We start from the raw sequence: 21,508 nt of genomic DNA, 5'->3' as shown, positions 1-21,508 counted from the left end.
ATCTATTACTCCTTGTCTTATAATCTCCTCCTCTTTTCCAAACTCTGCTTAAGACCGTATCTCCTACAGAAAAGTCCAAAAAGTAAAATTAGGCCAATGGAATTTCATTATCCTTTGCCTTTTTCACTAAGTGCTTACTACATATATTGCTGGTTGACTACAGCAATGGAGTTCCTCTGCCTTTCCCTCTATTCTGCTTTCCCTTCTTTGTAACATACCAAACAAATCAAGAGCAGGGATCTTCGTAAAACAAATATTCAATATTCTTTCTTAACTGGCCAGGCTGAGTGTGAACATGATCTACTTCCTTCCTCAATTGCCCTGATACCCTGACTCGTATTATTAGAAACTCAATCTGATGATTCAGTTTCACTTAAAAATTTTCTCTGGTATGTTTTTTTTTTTTTTTTTCGTTTCTCCTATTTCCATCTGTTTTGGTATTTTAATGGTGACTACTGATGACCCTTGTCTTTGCTTTGCTATTATTTATTCAAGCCAAGTTGGAGATAATACTTCATTTACTCTCTTAGTGGAAAGATGAAGGGAATAATGGTGTAGAAAGAGGACAGAATTTTCCTGAAGGCACAGATTAAGTCAGTGATGTAGCAAGGGTAATAAGCAAGCTTTACTGATTTCCAATCCTGTGCTTTTTATTTATTTTTACCATCATTCCAGACTAGTGTTTCTTCAAGCATTTCTAGTTTTTAGGGTTTCAAAGTATTCCAAATGAAATCCAGTAAAATTTTTGAAATAAAAGGGTTGGTTTTATCATTTATAATAAGTATTAGAGTGAAAACTGCTTTCTTCTTTAGGGAGAACTTATACTTGGCAAGTTAATCAGAAGTAAAGCAAAAGAACCTTGCTCATGATACCAAGGTAGACTGGTAAGGAGAAAGGAAAGTTGTTCATTGCTCCTTGTCACCAGATTGAGCAGAACCATCTCCACGATTCAAGGGACAGATTTATTTACTTGACTTCTCTGAGGCCTGAGTCAATATTTAGAGTCTACTTGCAAACAGTGCTTAGCCTTGACAATCTTAAAAGTTTAGTAATGCTTTTTAAATGGAAAAAATAAATTATTATCTTCTGGTTCATCTTCTTATTTGGGAGAATATGATTGTTCAAAAGTCAGCACTAAGAAGGAAACCTCCTAGATCACTCAGGAAAGGGATTAACTTAGAAATATGACATCTAACAACTTAACATCACAAAACCAGAAGCTAAATTCCACTAAGTCAATAAGCCTTGACTCTTACCTGTTCAGCAGCTAAAGCTTCCCCGTAGTTCTCCAGGAAGTTCCCCACAATGACAGAGCCCACAATAGTGAGACCCTTTCCTGCTTTAAGTTGTGAGGCAAAGGTGAGGAGGCGAGGATGCTTGACATGTAAGTCCTCATCTAATTTCAGCAATACAAGTAACTGAGGCCTGCAGAGAGATTGGTGGGAGGGTGGAAGGGAGAAAAAACTTTGGGTTTGGGGAACAGAATGACAATTCTACCCTTTAATTCAGGAGATCTATATAAAACTGTAATCGGGCAGAAGGAAGAGATTAGAGAAAACGATAGGATGAGGGTGTAGTTTATTTCAATCCTCCCAGTATTACCACAAATCGATCATTCTGCAAGGAACAATAAAAATGGCTGAAGTCTAGACCAGATAGCCCATGAAGAAAAGAGAATAAAGTATGAAGGATCTGGAATCATTCAAAATGGGTCCATTATACCAATTTCTTGAGCCACCTGAATTCCTTATCCTGTAATCACAGAAGCACATAGTTGTGTGTGTTAACCATGTGCCAAACACTACACCACTAAGCTCTACTGATTTCTTTACCTCCAGTTTTTAGTGTGTGGCGGTCCTTCTTCCAGCCGGAGCAAAGCAAACCGGGCTGCACTGAGGGACAGCCCACGGATTCCATCACCCCATTCTTTCTCCGCTCTGGGAGACAAAAGAGAAAAAAGCAGAGACAGATTTCAACTATAGCAAGTACAATTTCAAAACATAAAGTTTATTTTTTCTTTATCTAAAACTAACATATGCACAAGGAAGAAAATTAAAACTCATTATTTATATAATGCTCTTTATTAACATAAGGAACCCACCAAAAGCAGATCCACACTGTCCTTCATCAATGGACCACACTGTACAATAAACAATTCAAAATAAAGGCTGGAAGTATCACTCACTTGTCCTTCTATGTAACTGTTCAAAAGCAATAATGCAAAACAGCTATTTGGAGAAGGAACTTACGACAGACCCAAAGTTTAATTTAATTTTGAAAATAATGGGGAAAAGCAAAACTCAATGTAATCTTCTGAACCAGTGTTATTTATTCCTAAATTTTGCAAGGTGTTTCTGAAGTCTTAGTTGTTATAGTTATTCAGGATTAATTTCTTTTTCATTTCAGAGATAATACCTTGACTGAAGAGATAAGCAAAAATACTTGTATTTGTGTTATACTTTAATACTCATCATTATTATTTGACAAGTCCTTTAAGCTACTTTTTTCACTGATCTGTTCATACTTTCTCAATGGGTTCCCCTTGTTCATTCTGTATGTTTGTGTCTGTAAGATGGCTAAAAGAATTGGGGATACAAAATTTAGTTACAGATGAATGAGGTTATCTGGATCCTTACTGCAATTTTCATTGGGCTGGCTCTACACAAACTAGTCCATTTTGATACTTTTAGCAGTAATCAAGGTCAAATCCACAGACTCACCCTTGGTACTCGATGTACTTGTAGATCATACCAGCTATTACCATAGCTACGATGGCGTAATACCAGGAAGAAATGAACATCAGAGCCAGACAGATACTCATTCCCATGAAAGAGAGGGCCCTAGAAAATTAAAAACAAAAACACAAACAAGAAAGTGTTTTTCTAAGCAGCTTAAAAAGAAGCCTGTGCTAGAGATGCTTCTCAAACTGGTGAGGGATTGCTAAATTCCAATATATTGCAGACTGAACTTCTGTAAAACGCAATAAAAATGAGTTATTAGAAAAATTACTATATGCCTGGATGCTGTGAGAATGTCAAATTGCTATAAAAGTTTCAAAATATTTTTCTCAATTTTTATAGTTGTCTTATCATGGACTGCAATAGTCGGTAGATCTGCACCGAGGCCCAAACCATCCTTTGTGCTGATGTTTCCCATTGCTGGGAAAACATATAAATGAACAGGATGTAATGAAAGTTATCTGTAGTTGTGAGGATAATTAATGCCTAGTTGGCAAAGCAAGGATGGGGCATGTAGTCAGAATTATTAACATCTTTTAAAAAAAGTATTTCATGTAAATATTGCTTAAAACCATATTAACATTCATTAGCATACATGCAGAACCCACTGAAGGAAATCTGCCATTAGTTTCCTTACTTTACATAAGAGAAACGTGGCAGAGGGGCACCTGGGTGGCTCGTGGGTTAAGCGTCCAACTCTTGATTTTGGCTCAAGTCATGAACTCAGGGTCCTGGGATGGAGCCCTGTGTTGGGCTCAGTGCTAAGTGTGGAGTCTGCTTAAGAGTCTTTCTCTCGGAGTGCCTGGGTGGCTCAGTCGTTAAGCGTCTGCCTTTGGCTCAGGTCATGATCCCAGGGTCATGGGATTGAGTCCCACATCGGGCTCCCTGCTCAGCGGGGAGCCTGCTTCTCCCTCTTCCTCTCCCTCTCCTGTTCCCCTTGCTTGTGATCTCTTGCTCCGTCAAATAAATAAATAAAGTCTTTAAAAAAGAAAAAAAAGTCTCTGTCTTTCCCTCTGCCCCACCCCCCACTTGTGTTCACTCTTTCTCACTCTCTTCTCTCTCACTAAAAAAAAAAAAAAAGAGAGAGAGAGGAGAGAAACTTGGCAGAGAATGATGGAATGCCTGTTTTGATCAAATAGATCAGGTAGACAACCATGCTTACTGAAGTTCTACTGTGTACAGAATGAACTTCTTAGCTCCATGATGAATTTCAAAAAGAGTGAATGGAGAAAATCAGATCTAATAAAAACATAGGAGAAGGAGGGGTGCCTGGGTGGCTCAGATGGTTAAGCATCTGCCTTCGGCTCTGGTCATGATCCCAGGATCCTGGGATCGAGCCCCACATCGGGCTCCCTGCTCCGCGGGAAGCCTGCTTCTCCCTCTCCTCATGCTCCCCCCCCCTGCTTGTGTGCTCTCTCTGTCAAAAATAATCTTTAAAAAAAAAATAGAAGGATAAAGGGAAAAGGTAACAAAAGCAAAACAGTAACACAACAGAGTTCATAGTGAACATTTAATTAAGGTTAAAGCTAGAAGGAAGATTAGAGGTGATAAAATCAGTGAGGATCTAAATTTTTGCCACATAAAGGTCACACTCCTGCCCATCACGGGTAAGTGAAGTCAGGAAAGGGTCAAGGAGGAAGTTAGCACAGAGGAATGTAGCAACAGGTGCCTACAGGACATATTAAAGAACCTTTAGCTAAGACAGGAAAGAAAGGAGGAGATGGGATGGTAGCTAAAAGCGTGATGACTCCCTTAAGACCGAGGAGACGTGAACTCAGCAGCAGCTGTCCAACGTTTCACTGAGAGCTTTACTATGTAGTAGGCACTGTACTGAGCGCTTCAGATCATCTCAAAGCAACCCTATGAGATAGGTAATACTATCAGTCCCATTTCACAAATGAGTAAAATTAAATTTGATGTAGTTATGTGCTTTGGTAAAAGCTACAAAACTAGGAAATAGAGCTGACACTGAGCTAAGGTCATCTGACTCCATAGCTCATACTCTTACCTGCTACATGAACCTCCTAAGGAAGAGAGAGTTCGAGAATGAAAACTGATGAGAATAAAGATAGAAAGGGGTGAAGTCCAGTGCTTAGCTAAGAGGGAAATGGGAAAACAGATATGCAAAGGGTAGGCTGGTTTAACCTGAAGAATGCAGCAAGCTGGAAATATTTATTTCATAGTTTTGATCTTTATTCTCAAGTGAGTGTTATAAATTATAAAGTGACCTATGAAAAAACACAGTAAAGTGGTGGAAATTCAGGTAATCACTGAAGTTGAAACAGGCAGTAGGATGGCTGGCCAAGAAAAATTGTATTAACCACCCAGAATCTCCTAGTTTTCTAGTTCAATGATGGGTTCTCTCCAAATGTGGGGAAGAAGAAGAAAAAGAGCAGACTTACCAGTGGTAGTAGCGGAACCGGGGTCTCCAGTTGGGTGTTCGAAGTAATGTTTGCAATGCACATGCCAAGTTCACAAAGAGGTAACACATGAGGAAAAACCTGGCAGAATATAAATAGTAAGAGGCATGATTATTATTGTAAAATGATTCTCCAAAGGTTATTATAGATAAAGACCTTGTTGTTCTAGCCCACTAGCCTTTGATTAAGACTAGGATGTAGAGAACTTTAACTTCTCCCCACGAACTTGCTCATTTGCCTGTGTTCTCTCAGTGAAAGACATTACCCAGTTGCTCTTGGGATAATCCGTTTCCTCATTGTCACTCATCCTTGTTCCAAATTAACTTATCAAGTCCTATGGATTCTACCTATTTACACATTTTTAAACCTTTCCCCTCCTTTCCATCTCTACTATTATCATCTTAGTTCAGGATCCTTTTCTTCCTTGCTGGATTAAATAAGCTTCCAGCTGGCATTCCCAGCTCAATTTTAGCCTCCTTTTCACTTGTCTTTTATAGCAAATTATCATTCTAAAACATAAATATGATCATTCTATCCTCAAAGGATCACTCACTACCTCCAGGTAAAAGTTCTGGGTCTTTTGTGACCTGGCTCTAGCTACTTCTCTGCTCAGCTGCCCCCGAACAGGCACGCTCCTTTCTATCAAAGCCAAACTACTTTGAATTCTCAGATGTGCTGCGTTGTTTCAATCCTCAATTCCTTTACACACATTCCGTGTCTGGGACATCTCACTCTTTTCATTGCTTAGTAAATAACCAGTCCTCCTTCAAGATGCAAGTGTCCCTTTCTCCAGAAAACCTTTCTTGAGTCTCAGTCCATTTGGGTGCCTTGCTGTGAGCTCTTACGCAGTGTTCACCTTTACCACAGTTCTCATCACACTACACAAGGATCACTGGTCTCTCCATCATTGGTTCCTTAGGGTTGTGTCATCCATCTCTGTATTCCTAGCATGCTGCCCAGTGCCAGGTGGGTAATTAAGTCATCAATAAGTCGCAGTTGAAGGATCAAAGCTAAGAGTAGCAGTGAAAGCTACAATCAACTGATAATAAGAAATGAAGGCAAAGAACTTGTGAAGTTATACCGGTAGGAAGAAACCATGACAACTTATAAGAGTTAGTCTTACTTGAAACTTCTTAGGAATATGTATTATTTAGGTGAAGTTACACCTGTCCTTGGCTCACTCTTTTATCACTACTGTTATATGCCCGATGGAAATCAACATGTATTACACATCATATAAGCAAGAAAAGTAAAGAGAAGAACTGGCTCTTACATAGAAAGAATTGGGGCCACAAGATCCAGGGAGGCGATAAGAATCCCCAGCTCTGCAATGGCAGCAGTTAGAAGTAAAGCCCAGGTAGGTTCCCCGTTGGCTTTACTGTGACCAAAAACCTGTATAGAGAAGGGAAATATCAGACACAGGTGTGTGGGGAGTGCCAGAGTCAATGCTCCCTGATTCCTCTATGCCACAGTTTCAGGTATATGAAGGATAATAGTGTTACCAACTTTGGTATCTTTTAAATACCTTTACCCCACTCATAAATAAACTCATCCCTCACAGGGATTTAGAAGGTCTTGTACTAAAAACCCACATGTCTTCACATTATATGATCTAATAATTCCTAAGCCTATGAAGACCACGGTTTCTCAAAAAATCTGAGGAAAAGGAAATAGGGTATGGGAAAGGATTACTCACCCTCAGAAAGGGTATGATGTTATCCTTGGCTATAGCCTGTAGCAGTCTTGGTGCACCTGTGAGACTCTGAAGTCCAGCCCCACATGTTGAGAAGAAGGAGCCGATGACAATCACCCATGGGGACGGCCAAGATAAGGTACCCACCACCAGATTACCTTTCACAGCATCCCCAAACCTGGGAAAGAAATGGGAGTGTGGAAATTTACCTACAGACTGAAAGACTAGAGGGACATTCACCTATTTTTTTTCTATTTATAATCTTCAGAAAATTAAAATGGAGACAGATATAAATATTAAGAAATGTAAAGGTAGGCAGATTTGATTTATATTAAGAAAAAATAACCTGTGGAGCCAGATAATAAAGCTAAGCTTCAACTGTAGCTTTTTCCCCTCAAAATATCAAAATATCTGTGCTCTTTGCAAAAAATTGGAAAAATACAATAAATATAAAAAGCCGGGAGGAAATTCATTAATCATAACCGGTAATATTTAGCATACTTTGCACATTTTAGTCTGTTTACTGTTTTTATAAACATAGATGAGATCACATTACACCTATAATTCCATATTAACTTATAAGCATTTTCCTATGTCATGAAAAACTCTTCATGAATAAAAATTTTAGTGGTTTTAATAATATTGCATCATAATTTACATAATCCATCTCTCTAATGTTGGTTTTATACTATGGAAAATACTGTGATTAACATCTTTATGCACATATCTACATTCACACTTCAGATTTTTTTCCATTATGGCAGGTTCTTTTTTTTTTTTGAAGATTTTTATTTATTTATTCATGAGAGACAGAGAGAGAGAGAGAGAGAGAGAGGCAGAGGGAGAAGCAGGCTCCCAAGGAGCAGGGAGCCCGATGTGGGACTCGATCCCAGGACCCTGGGATCATGACCTGAGCCGAAGGCAGACGCTTAACCATCTGAGCCACCCAGGCGCCCTTATGGCAGGTTCTTAAGAGGGAATAACTGCAATGAAAGGGATCAGTATCTTTAAATATTTCAAAATCACTACCAAACTGCTTTCCAGAAAGGTTAGAATACATTTTATTTCCATTGGAAGTATATGAAGGTTTAAGTCTTATAGCACAGACCCATTTCACACCAGCCTTGAGTATTAAAATTTTTAAAAGTCAGTGCTAATTTGATGGGTATGACATGGCATCTCATTGTTTAATTATTTATGGTTTTAACCATTTTTATCAAGTATCACACACAAAAAGTAATGTGCAAAAAACAAATGTACATTTCAATAAATTTTCACAAAACATCCATGCAGCTACTATCTAGTCAAGACACAGAACACTGCCAGCACCCAAAAGTCTCTCTGATGCCCACTATCACGAGCCCTTTTGTCCCCCCATCGTCCTTTTAATACTATGTCATCTTACCTGTTTTTAAACTTTAAATAAATGAAATACGTGATATGTGTTTTGTTTCTTTCACTCAACATTGTGAAATTCATCCTAATTTTTTTTTTGTATATAGCTGTGGTTCATTTATTTTCATTGCTCTATGGTTTTCCACTCCATTTCCATTATGAATACATAATTTATCCATTCTACTACTGATGAACATTTGACCTATATCCAGATTTTAACTACTAATGATAATACTGCTGTGAGAATTCTTGTGCATGACTCTTAATGCACGTGTGCATGCATTTCTGCTGGGTCTACCTAGCAGAGGAATCGCCGGGTCATAAGGTATGTGTACGTTCAACTTTAGAAGATAATGACCAACAGTTTTCCAAAGGGACATTCCAGCTTACACTTTCAATACTGTTTATATGATGGTGTAATTTACCAAAGCTCATACGCCCATATATTTTCAGTGACAATAGTATAGTTAACAGTAAACTGTGCTTATTCTTTTTTGTCAACACTATGTGTACACAGCATCTACTAGGGTTTCTGTCCTAAAAGAACTCGATCGATCGAGTCAGGGAGAGTGATAGGAAAAGCTACAGTATCTGTGGTACGTGCAACAGTGTAGTGGCTGAACAAGAGGGGGTGTGTGGTTGTCTCTGCTGGGTGAGCGTGGGAAAGCTTCACAGGACAGAAGACAGTCTAGTCTTAGAGGATCAATGTGTCTGCTAGGGGGGAGTTACCCATTCTAAGCAAAGGAAACTGTACAAACAAATGTGTGGCTGCGTATTTAACTTCAGGTATGGCTGGAGCACAGGCAGTTTATGAGGGAATGATGGGAGAGGACATCAGAAAAAGGTACACAGGGCCAGACTGAAGTAATGGGTTCCAAGGGGCTTTGGCAGGCTGTGAAGCAGGAAGGTTTGTATGAGCCAATTTTGTGTTATAGGAGAAATCATTCTGGCGGCAGTGGGAAAGGATTGGAAGGTGGTAATACTGAAAGAGAGATAATTACACTACTTTAGGCAAAAGATCCTGAAGGCTTGGGCAAAGGGATGGGGATAAAGAATAGTGGAAAAGAGGAGATCTAATAAGATGAAATGTGGAATTCACAGGACTTAGAAACTGGATGAGGGAACTGGTGGAGAAAGTCTAGGATGGCACTTATATTTCTGTTTTGAGAAAGGGTGAATGGTGAGGCTAGTAACTCCCCCAGATGGGGAAAATGGGAAGAGATCTAGCAGGTTTAGGGGAAAGATTTTTCTAGGAATCTCTTACAAAAACTTATTTTTTGTTCATAGGTGAGAGGACAGGAAAAACACCCAGCGGTCTTCATGAATGAAGAAGAAAGTTTTAAAATTGTATTTAGAATGCTAAACAGATACATACTTCCATGTCTCATAGAGATGCTAGAGACACTTGAAAGTTTTTGTTTTGTTTGTTTTTTCTAACTTGCTCTCCTTCACTTTTGGTTTTAGTTTCCAACAGCTCTTCATGTGTAGGGAAGCCCTTATGCAAACAAATTCACTACTTTATTGAAGCGCTATATTCATTGCATCTCACATATTTGTAACAGTATAACTGGTACTTATTATTCACTAACCTTTTTGGGAACTATATACATATATTTTCTAATTGTTAGTTATGATCTATACCTCAGGTTGGGTTTTGAGTTTATGACTTTTGTGGGGCAATGTGGAATGATGAGATATAATGGAAGACAGACACATAAATGTTACAAAGAGATGGACTACTTACTTGTCTCTAAGAACAACACCTTCAATACAGGCACCAAAAAGGACAACATTGCTTAAATCTACCATACTGAGAGTCAAGGAAGCTGACCTACAACCCTCTGAGATAGAAAGTAAACACTCAGGATATTTCTTCTATCAGTAAAATGAGGTGCTAGATTCACTAATGTTGTCAATTCTTTCTTGAATTTTAGAGCTGAGGTGGATAGATTATCTGGTGAGAAGTGAGCTGGTAGAAAGCAGGTATCTTTATTAGCAGGATAAAAATATTGATCAGCCTCATTCCACAGATGTGCCTATGACTAAAACTCAGGCTGGATCCATGAAAAGGATACAGACAAAGGAGGTGGTCAGGATGGCAAGGATAGTGCCAATGGGAATAGACTTCTGAGCATCCTTCAGGTCTCCAGATCTGTTTGATCCAGCCATGATACCTTTAGAGGGAAAAAAGAACAAGTTAACTTCTTAGTTCCTGGATACTTTGATATTCATGCAGATACCAAAGATTGGAAGCAAATCTGAAAAGCCTGAGAATATAATTCTGTCTCTTAAGAAAAATCACTCCTTTGGTCTCCTCACTTCTAAAACAGACAACAGCCCTTCTGCTTACCTGTGACAGAGGGGAAGAAGATCCCCACCAGAAGAGTAAAAGAGGTGGTGATGTCAACAAGGACATATTCATGGTTTAAACTGCCTAAGACATCAGAAGATTTGGCTGAGGGCTTTTCAATGATCTCTCCCTTTGGTAGGTAATTACTCCAAAGATTCTCTGCAGTGGGAAGAAAAAGGTATATAAGCAACAGAAGTATGGAAAGAAGATAACTAGGTAATTTTCTACCTAAACAATATTCTAAATCAGATTCCTCATTTATATAGTTTTTAAAGGTATGTTTGCTTCTACATGAACACATATATATCATACAATAAAGAACACATAAATAAAAACCTAATGCTCTTTCTCATCTGATTCAAATGTAATTTGACAGAATGCTTTGGTACATACAAATGCAGTTAAATTTACAAATGCAAATTAGTAGAAGTTAAGTGGACTAAAGATGAATGCTCAGAAAAGCTTATTTTTCTTTTAAATTAGTAATCAGTGCTATTTCTAACACCTTAGTGTAAACTTGCTTACGCACAAAGACATTTGTGGACCAAACATTTAAGATAGAAGTCACTTAAGGCAAGAGTTTCAGAAACTGGGCTGAGCGAGGAAAACAGCATGTGTGGATGTGGTGACACTGCAAGCTCCATCTGGCTGTCACTGTGGGAAGAACACCGCAGTCTCACAGTGTAACACACAGGGTACTGTATTACTACATCCGACTTCAAAAAGTGATCTGCCTAGCTCTGCTCTCAAAAGGAGGGAAATTTTATTTTTTAAAAATATTTTATTTATCCATCAGAGAGAGGGAGAGCGAGCGAGCGTGCACGAGCAGGGGGAGCGGCAGGCAAAGGGAGAGGGAGAATCAGGCTCCCCGCTGAGCAAGGAGCCGGATGTGGGGCTCGATCCCAGGACCAAAGGCAGGCGCTTAACGACTGAGCCACCCAGGCGCCCCCAAAGGAGGAATATTTTAGCAGAAAGCGTCACAAGAGAGTTTGAAAAAGGATAAGTTCACTAACAGAAAAGCAGAAAGACGTTGAATGTTGAGGGGGGTGCTGAGCTTAAGGAGGGTAGGGATACTGTGGCAGTGAGACATCGTGGACAATAGAAGACACTACGATTGAAAAGCCTGCTTTCCTGAGCAGATTAAAAAACTTGTTCAAAAACCTCCTGACTTACCTGTAATGACACCACTAGCCAAGCCAGGAATGCCCTGAATTGAAGTGACATTATTATGAATAAAGTATTCATCACAGGTGGCATTGAAAAACTGACTTGAGTTACAGAAGAAGCCCCATAACTTTGACGGTACTGTCATGTTGTTAATTTCTTTGGTCTTAGAGCAAATATCAATGTGTCTTGACGAAAGGGTGCGGTTACCCAGCATGCAGACCCTAAGTGAAAACAGAGAGAAAGATGAAGGGTAAAAAATAAATAAATAAATAAATAAATAAAATTTAAAAAAAGGTAGGTAGGTTAGAAATAGGTTAGTAAATAGGTTAGTAATGGACAAAACAAAACAAAAAACCCTCATCTCTAAGAGGACGTGAAAGGACCTAATACTTAACTGACTTGTTCTGTAGATGGAGATTTATTTACATTTTCTGCAATTTAATCCTGACAGCCATCTCACAAAATATGCATTAGTATTTCTATGTTGTGGATGGAGGAACTGAAGTTTAGGGCAATAAAGTAGTCTACCCGAGTCATACTGGTAGCAGGGTGATAGAATTCAAACAGAGTAACTGTCTGAAGACACTGTGCTTACTCATCTTCCAAATTTTCTAGATTATTAACCAATTGTTAGGTCTAAAAGCATCCTACAGTCCTTTTGTTCTTTCTAAAAAAAAAAAAAAATTCTCCTAATTTTTTGGCCTAGAAAAGCCTATGTTCATAACAACCCCTTTGAAAATGTTATACTCAAGGTCAAATCTTCTGGCTACTGTTTCAAGAAAGACAGCTTGGCTGGAATAAAAAGCACATCCCACTATGGCCTAAGAGAAAACTATTTTTGAATGTAAGCCTAGACCCAGTGGGAGTGAAGGTATTTAAGGATATTACAAATAATAACTGCTGATTTTATTTTTTTCTTTAACCCAGAGCTATAAATATGAACAAAAGAATAATACTCCCACAGTTAAAGTACCTCTCAAGAGGAACAAAGAACTTTTTAAATCTGCAAAAATGACAGCATACATACATAATGAACCATGTACCCATTACTCAGCTTCAACAACTCAATACTGCCCAGTCTTGTTTCATGCATTGCTCTAGCGAATTTGGTCTTGTTCTGCTGGAATATTTTAAAGAAAATACCACATATCATGACCTTTTACCCACCAAAAAAGAGAAGCATCAAAGGAGAACTTCAGGCAAAATGGAATTTCTCAAGTTAAGATATCCAGAATATAGCCTTCAGTACTTTCGGCTAGTCTGCAGTCCCTAAATGAGCAGACTAAAAGTTGATGATGGAATCTATCACTGACATCATTTAGCAAAGAAGAAATACTGGACCAGGAGTTAGGAAATCAAAGCGTTCATATTCTTGTTCTGCCATTAACTAACTTTGGGGCGAGTCATTTAATCTCTATAGATCTGGTTTTTTCATCTCAAAAAAACTATTTTTCTGTAATCAGGTTAAATCGACATAGGAGTGAGGAGTTTGATACCTAGATAATCCAGATGACTTTTTATTTTTTATTTTTATTTTTTAAAAGATTTTATTTATTTGAGAGAGAGAATGAGAGAGAGAGAGCACATGAGAGGGGGGAGGGTCAGAGGGAGAAGCAGACTCCCCGCCGAGCAAGGAGCCCGATGTGGGACTCGATCCTGGGACTCCAGGATCATGACCTGAGCTGAAGGCAGTCGCTTAACCAACTGAGCCACCCAGGTGCCCTCCAGATGACTTTTTAAAGACAATCTCTGTAACAAGATTACAAACACCTCTCAGTGCTAGCTAATCATTATGCCACTAGTCAAACAGAGAACAGGTGACCGGAGAGTCACCTATCTGTACAAATCCATTACTACTTAAAAAAATACACTTTAATGTACCTGCATTACTTATGGTATATCATACAATCTCTATATAGAAATATATATATATGTAAAAATGTGACATTTCTTTCTCTTTATTTTATAACCAGAAAGTCTGCTATGGTATTAACAGCAGGTTAAAAAGTTTAATTAATTACAAATATTTAGGTAGGAATTTAGGTTTCTTTGATTCTCTTGATATTTTATTAATAAGAGGAATCCAACATTTGTACTTTACAAAGCTTGCTGGTAATAACTATACTATCGTAAAGCTCTTCATGAATAGTTGTTCAAATATACACAATCATTATAAGGAGGTTTTGAGAAAAACCTAGTATCTATATCCAAATGATGTTTAGAGCTGCCAGTTCCATGCTTGGGACATAAGGAAGAGGATCAACATGAGAAGTCTGCTGGGAGGCTTCCTGCCTAGATGCTAAATGAGCTCATCCACGAGAGAAATCTCCGGGAGATTGAAACTGTACTTGAAGTGATCACATCACCAGACACTGTCACGGACTACCCAGTAACTGATGGCCGGTCAGAGAGACAGACACGTACGGGAAGTGTGGAGGGGCAAAAGAAGACTTGATGGCTCCAGCATAGATGGCCAAGATGGACACAATGACACAGGCCAGGAAAAGTGAGGCAAATTTGTTCACGTAGCGTACACCGATGAACACCACCAATACCATGAGGACCAAGAAGGCTGTGCCATAGACACGCATGTTATTGAGCATGGCTGCTGATTCCTTGAGTGCATCATCGCTACGAAAGATCGCAGCTCGGGGGACAATATATACCTGTTAAGCAAAAGAAGTAGAAAATGAGGTCATTTCAAAGTCTTCAAGTAAAAGGGTTGTTGTACTTTGCATTTGCTTTCACACAGCAAAGCAAAGCTAAGATAGAAAATGACTGGAGACTTAACCTAATTCCCTCAGAAATTGGGTATCATTTATGTTTTTTTTTTTTAAGGCTACATGCTATTCTGAATACCTACATTTCCAAATAGAAACAGCAAAAAAAAAGCATTAGTAATTTATTCAAAGGGTTATATAAAATAATTGTAATGATTATCTTGATTCCTATCTCATTATTCCTACTTACTTATGATTATTTTAAATAGTAAAAAAAATATTCCAGTGAATAAAGAAATGAAAAACATTTTATTTCACTGGGATGAAGATATCAAAAAAGATAAAAACTTTTATTTTTTCCGATGCAAGTCTTGCCTTGATCAAGACTTTAACTTCTTGGATGAAGTGGTAGGGTGTTGGTGAATGGGTGGTAGGGAAGCAGTATGCAGGCAAAGGATACTCTCAACCTTTCTGACTTATGTTCACAAGAGGAAGTCAATAACAGGTTAACAGTCAATCACTTGATTGATTCTATAATGGATCTCTCAAAAGTTTTGCTTTCTTTCAAACAACAAAATAAATCCAAATCTCTATCGTTTCTACACTGCAGACCACAATTAAGCTATTACTCACCAGAAAAATTTCAATGGCACCAAGGATATACATGGCAGCTGCAAATGTGGTACCAAGATAAAAGCAGAGGCCAACAGCCCCACCAAACTCTGGGCCCAGTGCTCTGGAAATCATAAAGTATGAGCCCCCAGCTAAAAGACAAAACAGAATGTAAGCAGGATAAAGAAAGTACATCAGTAAGAAGAATGTAAACAAGTCATAAATAAGAAGGATAAATGTTTCAAGTTTTTCAAAACTCTGAATGTGATAAAAAGTAGATTTGCTAATGGGAAGTAAAAGATAAAACCTTTATGGTAGAATATGCTGAACATCTAATGCTCCTCATGAAGTAGCACAATTTGTCAGTATTAGTTAGAGAAGCATCAAAGAATATTTACTACAGGCATGAGACAGCCCAATAAAATATATTCTAACTAAAAAGAAGCTAGGAAGGTGATACAAATTAAGGATTCTAGCTTAGAACACAATGAGATTTTTTCCTTTTTCTTTTAACTGAAGTATAGTTGACATAAATGGTATATTAGTTTCAAGTGTACAACATAGTGATTTGACGATTCTGTACATTCTGCACACCACAAAAGTGTAGTTCCATCTGTCACCATACAATGTTATTACAATATTACTGAATGTATTCCCTATTCTGTACTTTTCATCCCTGTGACTTATTTTGTAACTGGAAGTTTGTATCTCTTATTCCCTCTCACCTATTTTGCCCATTCCCCCCATTCCTCTCCTCTCTGACAACCACCAGTTTGTTATTTATGAGTCTGTTTTTTTGTCTGTTTATTTCTTTGGATTCCACATATAAGTAAAATCATATGGTATTTGTCTTTCTCTGTCTGACTTATTTCACTTGCATAAAGTGGATCTCTAGGTCCACCTGTGTTGTCACAAATGACAAGATTTTGTTCTTTTTTATGGTTGAATAATATTCTGGTGAGTGTGTGTGTGTGTCTGTGTGTCTCCACATCTTCTGTATTCATTCATCTACTGATGGGCACTTAGGTTGCTTCCATATCTGGGTTATTGTAAATAATACAGTAAAAACCAGAGGGGTGCATGTATTTTTTTGAATTACTGTTTTTGTGTTCTTCAGATACATACCCAGTAGTGAAATTACTGGACTGTATGGATTTCTATCTTTAATTTTTTGAGGAATCTCCATGCTGTTTTCCAAAGTGGTTATACCAGTTTATATTCCCACCAACAGTGAGTGAGGGTTCCCCTAGTTTACAACATAAAGAGATTTTTAAAGAATGTATTCTAAAGTCAAACAGTGTGAATGTCTATGACCAAGAGACTAAATAGTATTCTAGTCCTCGGAAGTTTGCACTTCTGACTTGATAGCATAAACATACAGTAGTTGTTGACAATCCCTGAAATCCAGCCTACTGACCTGGCACCACTCCATTTGTGGCAATGGCACTCATGGAGATAGCAGTCAACATTGTCTGTAAAGGAAGTGAAGGAGAAGATTGTTACTGTAGTTCTGTACTATTTTCCTGTCTGTGGGCCTCAGAGCACTTTCTGAAAAATTAACTCTTCCTACCTTTATGGAGGGAGTTGGCAGCCATTCCTAATATTATGGAAATGAGATGATGTGGTTCAACTCATTGCCCTAGTCACATTACTGTTACCTTGAGTATTCTGTTAAAATGCTTCTATATCATAAGCAGTAGGTTAGTTGCTAGTAGGAGCCACTGATCTCACCCTGGTCTCCTAGTTCACTTGGAAAACAGATTAGAAACTGACTAAGGACTAGCTACAATTACAAGAACAATATTCAGTAAGGAGGGGAACCACTGCAGACTTCTGAAATAATAAAAACCGTATTTTGAAAACATTACCTGGTAGCAGCATAGAATGGACTGCAGATAGGGAGCAGATGAAGGCAGAGTGACTTGTTAGTAGGCTATTATAGTTCAGTGAAAAGTAAGGACTGTAGTGCTAGTAACAGAAATATAAAGGAAGGGTTGTATGTAAGAGATTTCAGAGGGAGACATGATTGACCTTGGTAGCTGATTAGATGTGAGAGGCAATCAAGGAGCCAAACATGGCCCTGAAGTTTTAAGACTAAGAAACAGAAAAAAAAAGAAAAAGGTAGTACTATTAATTTTAAGTTATTAATGATACAAACTATGTCTTCTTATCCTGCTTTATATAGCACTCAGCTGAGCATAATGTACCAGGAGGGTATAATAATGATAGTAATTAAAGAGGCCAGAAGTTGAATAAAAAAATAAAAAATTTTAATAATAATCAACTTATAATAAAATTGATAGATGTGGCTGGGACATGTGGATAAGAGGAGTTTAAATTCAAACAAGATCAGAATGTTCTCAGTACAGTGGGGAGAAGACCTGGAAAGCACACCTGAATTTCTGGGGAAGGGGTAACAGATGAGACTTCAAAACAAAACAAATACCCCTCGCCCCAAACAACAATCAGTTTTGTTCCTCAATACTATACTGGAGTAGTACATCATCATTTTCTAACTTTGGTACTATCAAACTCCAATGGTTTGTATTCCGAATTCTTTGAATCAAGGACTACATCTTCCACCTCCTCTAAAAGTCTTCCTTTGTAATTTCTAGTATATCATGTTACGCATATAAGCAGCAAAGACTGGACACTAAATAACTGAAAATCTTTCAGAGTTTAATATCAAAATAATGTCTCCTGTTGAGATCATGAGTCTTTCCCGAATAGTCTTTGTGTTATTCTCAATTAAGTCAAGTGCATATAATCTTGAGCTCCTGCAATGTTCCAGGTGATCTCTAAGAGCCAACTGGGGACTTACACAGCAGCAGCAGATAAGGACAATTGCAAAGGCCTGAAGAACTCCAGCTGTGCCCACGACCCACGTAAGGCGTAGAAACAAGATCACTCCAAAAATATTTTGTAGGCATGGGAGGTAGACACCCATGAAAGTACCCATTTGAGGGGTCTGCAAAGAAAGATGTTGACAAAAGAAAAATTACATAGTCATCTAGAAGAGATGCTTTTATCCCTTTATTTGTATATAAAAACTTGCTCCCTAACTACCATCTTAACTTACAAAACACATAATTAGTATAATCAATATCTTAAAAGAGGCACATATAAAATCTCCATCTTATAAATGATCACATTATTCCTAGAGCTATACATTTTTACTTTACACAGGTCCCCATATGTTTTTACATGGGCATTTGACCACAAACTTTTTTTTTTTTTTTTTTTTTTAAGATTTTATTTATTTATTTGAGACAGAGAGCATGAGAGGGAAGAGGGTCAGAGGGAGAAGCAGACTCCCCGCCGAGCAGGGAGCCCGATGCGGGACTCGATCCCAGGACTCCAGGATCATGACCTGAGCCGAAGGCAGTCGCCCAACCAACTGAGCCACCCAGGCGCCCTGACCACAAACTTTTAAGTGTACCCCCAACAATTAAAATGTTCTGTTCTTTGCAGCTATTAGCTTTTCCTTTTTTTTTTTTTTAAGATTTTTTTATTTATTCATTCGAAACACAGGGATAGAGAGAGAGAGAGGGAACACGAGCAGGGGGAGTGGGAGAGGGAGAAGCAGGCTCCCCGCTGAGCAGGGAGCCCGATGTGGGGCTCGATCCCAGGACCCTGGGCTCATGACCTGAGCTGAAGGCAGACGCTTAACCATCTGAGCCACCCAGGTGCCCCTTTTTTTTAAGATTTTTAAGTAATCTCTACAACCAACGTGGGGCTCGAACTCACAAGCCTGAGATCAAGAGTTGCATGCTCCACTGACTGAGTCAGCTAGGTGCCCCTAGCTTTCCCTTTTCATTTAAAAACTGAATAATGATTTGATGGACTTCCTTCAGAGTTTGGCATAAATCCTCATGGTAGCTGGTAAATGCAGTTGGTAAAATGAAGATCTGAGGGTCATTTTATCCCTGAACAACCAGAAAGCTAACTTGTAATATGGTTCCATATTTTCATTTTGAGAAAAACTGAAATTTAGTCTTTGAAAAACCCCATCACTTGACAACAGAGAGATGGCATCAGCAGATGGGTGTGAACCCTCTTCTTCTGAAGTGCTATTCCCTGTCCCTGGAATGCTCTTCTCCCAACTAGGGGGCTCATTGTCTCACATTGGTTAGGCCTCTGCTCAAACATCACCCTGTCAGAAAGGGCCTTCCCTGACCAACCTCTCTACAACAGCAACCCCCTCTGCCCTGGCTCTCCTGCTGGCCAGTTTCAGTGTCTTTATCCTGCCTTTTTAAAAAAAATGAATTAATTATTGAAGTTAACACACAATGTTACATTAGTGTTCAACAAAGTGATCTGACAAGTCTTTGCATATGTTATGCTATGCTCATCACAAGTGTAGCTACCATCTGTCCCTGCTTATATTTTTGTTAGACCATCGTCAATACGTAATATACAGTTTAACAACTATCTCCTCATACTAGAATTTAGATTGCATGAGAGCAGGACATTGTATGTTCTGTTTTTGCTATGACCTGCCCAGAACAGTGCCTGGCATATATCAAGCATTCAATAGTTACTGAACATAAAGTGATGCCCTGGATATTTCCTCCTTTCTTATATATGGGACTCTTTTTATTTATCCTTGTTATTTGAAGGCCTCACCTTAGTGGGCTTCTTTTTCCCCTCAGTGATGTTCTCTGCCTCTTCATGTTCCTTTGCTCCTTGTGTCAGATTAGTATAATTGGCCATACGGTTGAGGAGAGAAGATACCTTTGGTCTGGTGTCCATTTCTTCCTATAAAGCCAGAGACATGGAAGAAATGAGTAATAAAGAACACTGGAAATAAGCATCAATGTGGCCCTCTACCAGAAAATTGCAAATTAAATGAGAAAATACATCACAGGTAAATATTTTAAGAAAATTTATAAATGAGGTTTTATTCTCCTCCCACATTAAAATATCAATCAGGACTATACAAATCCTTAAAAAATTCTTAAGTGAAAAGCTTTATCATTCTTTCTAATGGCTTAACTTTACAGTAAAAATAAAATCACACTGGCCCCTACAGACAGCTGTAACCTTGAAAAAAACATTGATAATATTACCTTTAACTATAGTGCCCTTTTCTTTAGGCTACTAACATTTTTTTTTTTTTTTTTAAGTGGCTCCACGCCCAGCATGGAGCCCAATGTGGGGCTTGAAATCACAACCCTGAGATCAAGACCTGAGCTGAGGTCAAGAGTCAGATGCTTAACTGACTGAGTCACCCTGGCATCCCTAGGCTAGGCTACTAACATTCTAATAACACTTATGGCTATTATTTATGGCACCAAGCACAGACAGCTCAATAAAAAACTTTTGTGACTGAACTAAATATCTATCTCAGATCTTTTCTTGAAGGAAACTGAAAGAAGATACCATTTAAAAAACAGGTACACTAAGAGAACTGGAACTTGCATCATTGTCCAAAGCCAGACACAAAGGCAGTGCTGGACCAAAGCAGGCTCCTTTCAACTATCCGACTGCAGAGCCCGTCAGAGTCCATATGGTCTTGGGTAAGACATACAGACAGGCCCTCTTAATCTGGCAGCCTATTTCCTACACTGATTTTTCTTTTAGTAGTTCTAAGGTAAATGATGGTCTTCCCAAACACAGAGTTGAAAAATACTCTATTTTATACTTCATAGATAATTCCAATGCAAATATTTAAATCCTAGCTGAATTAGACAGCAAGGTTCTCCATGCCTGTGATGTCAACATTCTTCCTCAATTCACAGAAATCTGATTTAAAGGCTACTTATTAGTTAGTGATAATTAGATTATATAGAGTAAATCAACTACAATGACAAGTTATAGTATTATATTTTAACAAGCAGTTCTTAAAATTATCCAGCCTGTACTGTTTTAAAACTAAATGGGATAGAAAACTGCTATCCTGAAATCTCTGTTCCTGAAATTTCTGCCCTAGATTTCTCCCAAATATTACCTCAAAGAGTGCCAAGTTTTTATCAAAATATTCATCTCCTTCTTCATAATTGGAATTGTTGAGATAAGCATTTCGAGCTTTCTTATGCCCATCATCTGGAAAAGAAAAAAAGGAAATCAAGTTAGTTTCTCATTGGTATTAAAGAAGTATCAGCACCAAATAACTTCATTTGCCCTTTAGAATCCATTTTCATATTCAAATTTTAATCTGAGAGTGGGAGAACTCAAATTAGCCAGGCTTAGAGAATGTGGCTGCCTCCAGAACAGGAGCAAAAATAAATCTAAGGGGTAAACAAGAGGAAGGTTTAACAGTACAAAGACCTCTGGAAACACTATTCTTTTAGGATTCTAGCCTATAGGACTCTACTCTTAAAGTCACTAAAACCTAGAATAAAATTTTTAGCAAGTACTTACTGGGCTATTTTACTTTTGAAATTTAAATTCAATTAACATATAATGTACTA

General features: G+C 38.2%; 1 protein-coding gene across 2 annotated transcripts in view; it reads right to left on the bottom strand.

Moving 5' to 3' along the window:
• SLC12A6 (solute carrier family 12 member 6) overlaps nt 1–21,508 on the bottom strand; it is an 82,027-nt gene that overhangs the window by 6,497 nt on the left and 54,022 nt on the right. For both annotated transcript variants that reach the window (XM_034994396.1, XM_034994397.1), the window contains exons 3-18: nt 21,046–21,140; nt 19,722–19,853; nt 17,917–18,063; nt 16,513–16,567; nt 15,117–15,247; nt 14,188–14,429; nt 11,770–11,984; nt 10,597–10,755; nt 10,322–10,420; nt 9,991–10,048; nt 6,855–7,029; nt 6,432–6,550; nt 5,141–5,239; nt 2,721–2,840; nt 1,833–1,937; nt 1,257–1,425 (exon numbers count right to left, since the gene is read on the bottom strand). In XM_034994396.1, coding sequence (XP_034850287.1) covers nt 1,257–1,425; nt 1,833–1,937; nt 2,721–2,840; nt 5,141–5,239; nt 6,432–6,550; nt 6,855–7,029; nt 9,991–10,048; nt 10,322–10,420; nt 10,597–10,755; nt 11,770–11,984; nt 14,188–14,429; nt 15,117–15,247; nt 16,513–16,567; nt 17,917–18,063; nt 19,722–19,853; nt 21,046–21,140 — 2,120 coding nt within the window. The remainder of the gene's footprint in view (nt 1–1,256; nt 1,426–1,832; nt 1,938–2,720; nt 2,841–5,140; nt 5,240–6,431; nt 6,551–6,854; nt 7,030–9,990; nt 10,049–10,321; nt 10,421–10,596; nt 10,756–11,769; nt 11,985–14,187; nt 14,430–15,116; nt 15,248–16,512; nt 16,568–17,916; nt 18,064–19,721; nt 19,854–21,045; nt 21,141–21,508) is intronic.

Source organism: Mirounga leonina, unplaced genomic scaffold (assembly GCF_011800145.1).
Source record: "Mirounga leonina isolate KUSES-001 unplaced genomic scaffold, KU_Mleo_1.0 Mir_91, whole genome shotgun sequence".
NCBI classification, from domain to species: Eukaryota; Metazoa; Chordata; class Mammalia; order Carnivora; family Phocidae; genus Mirounga; species Mirounga leonina.
The sequence above is the reverse complement of the archived record's forward strand: the minus strand, read 5'-3'. Positions and strand labels throughout refer to the sequence as shown.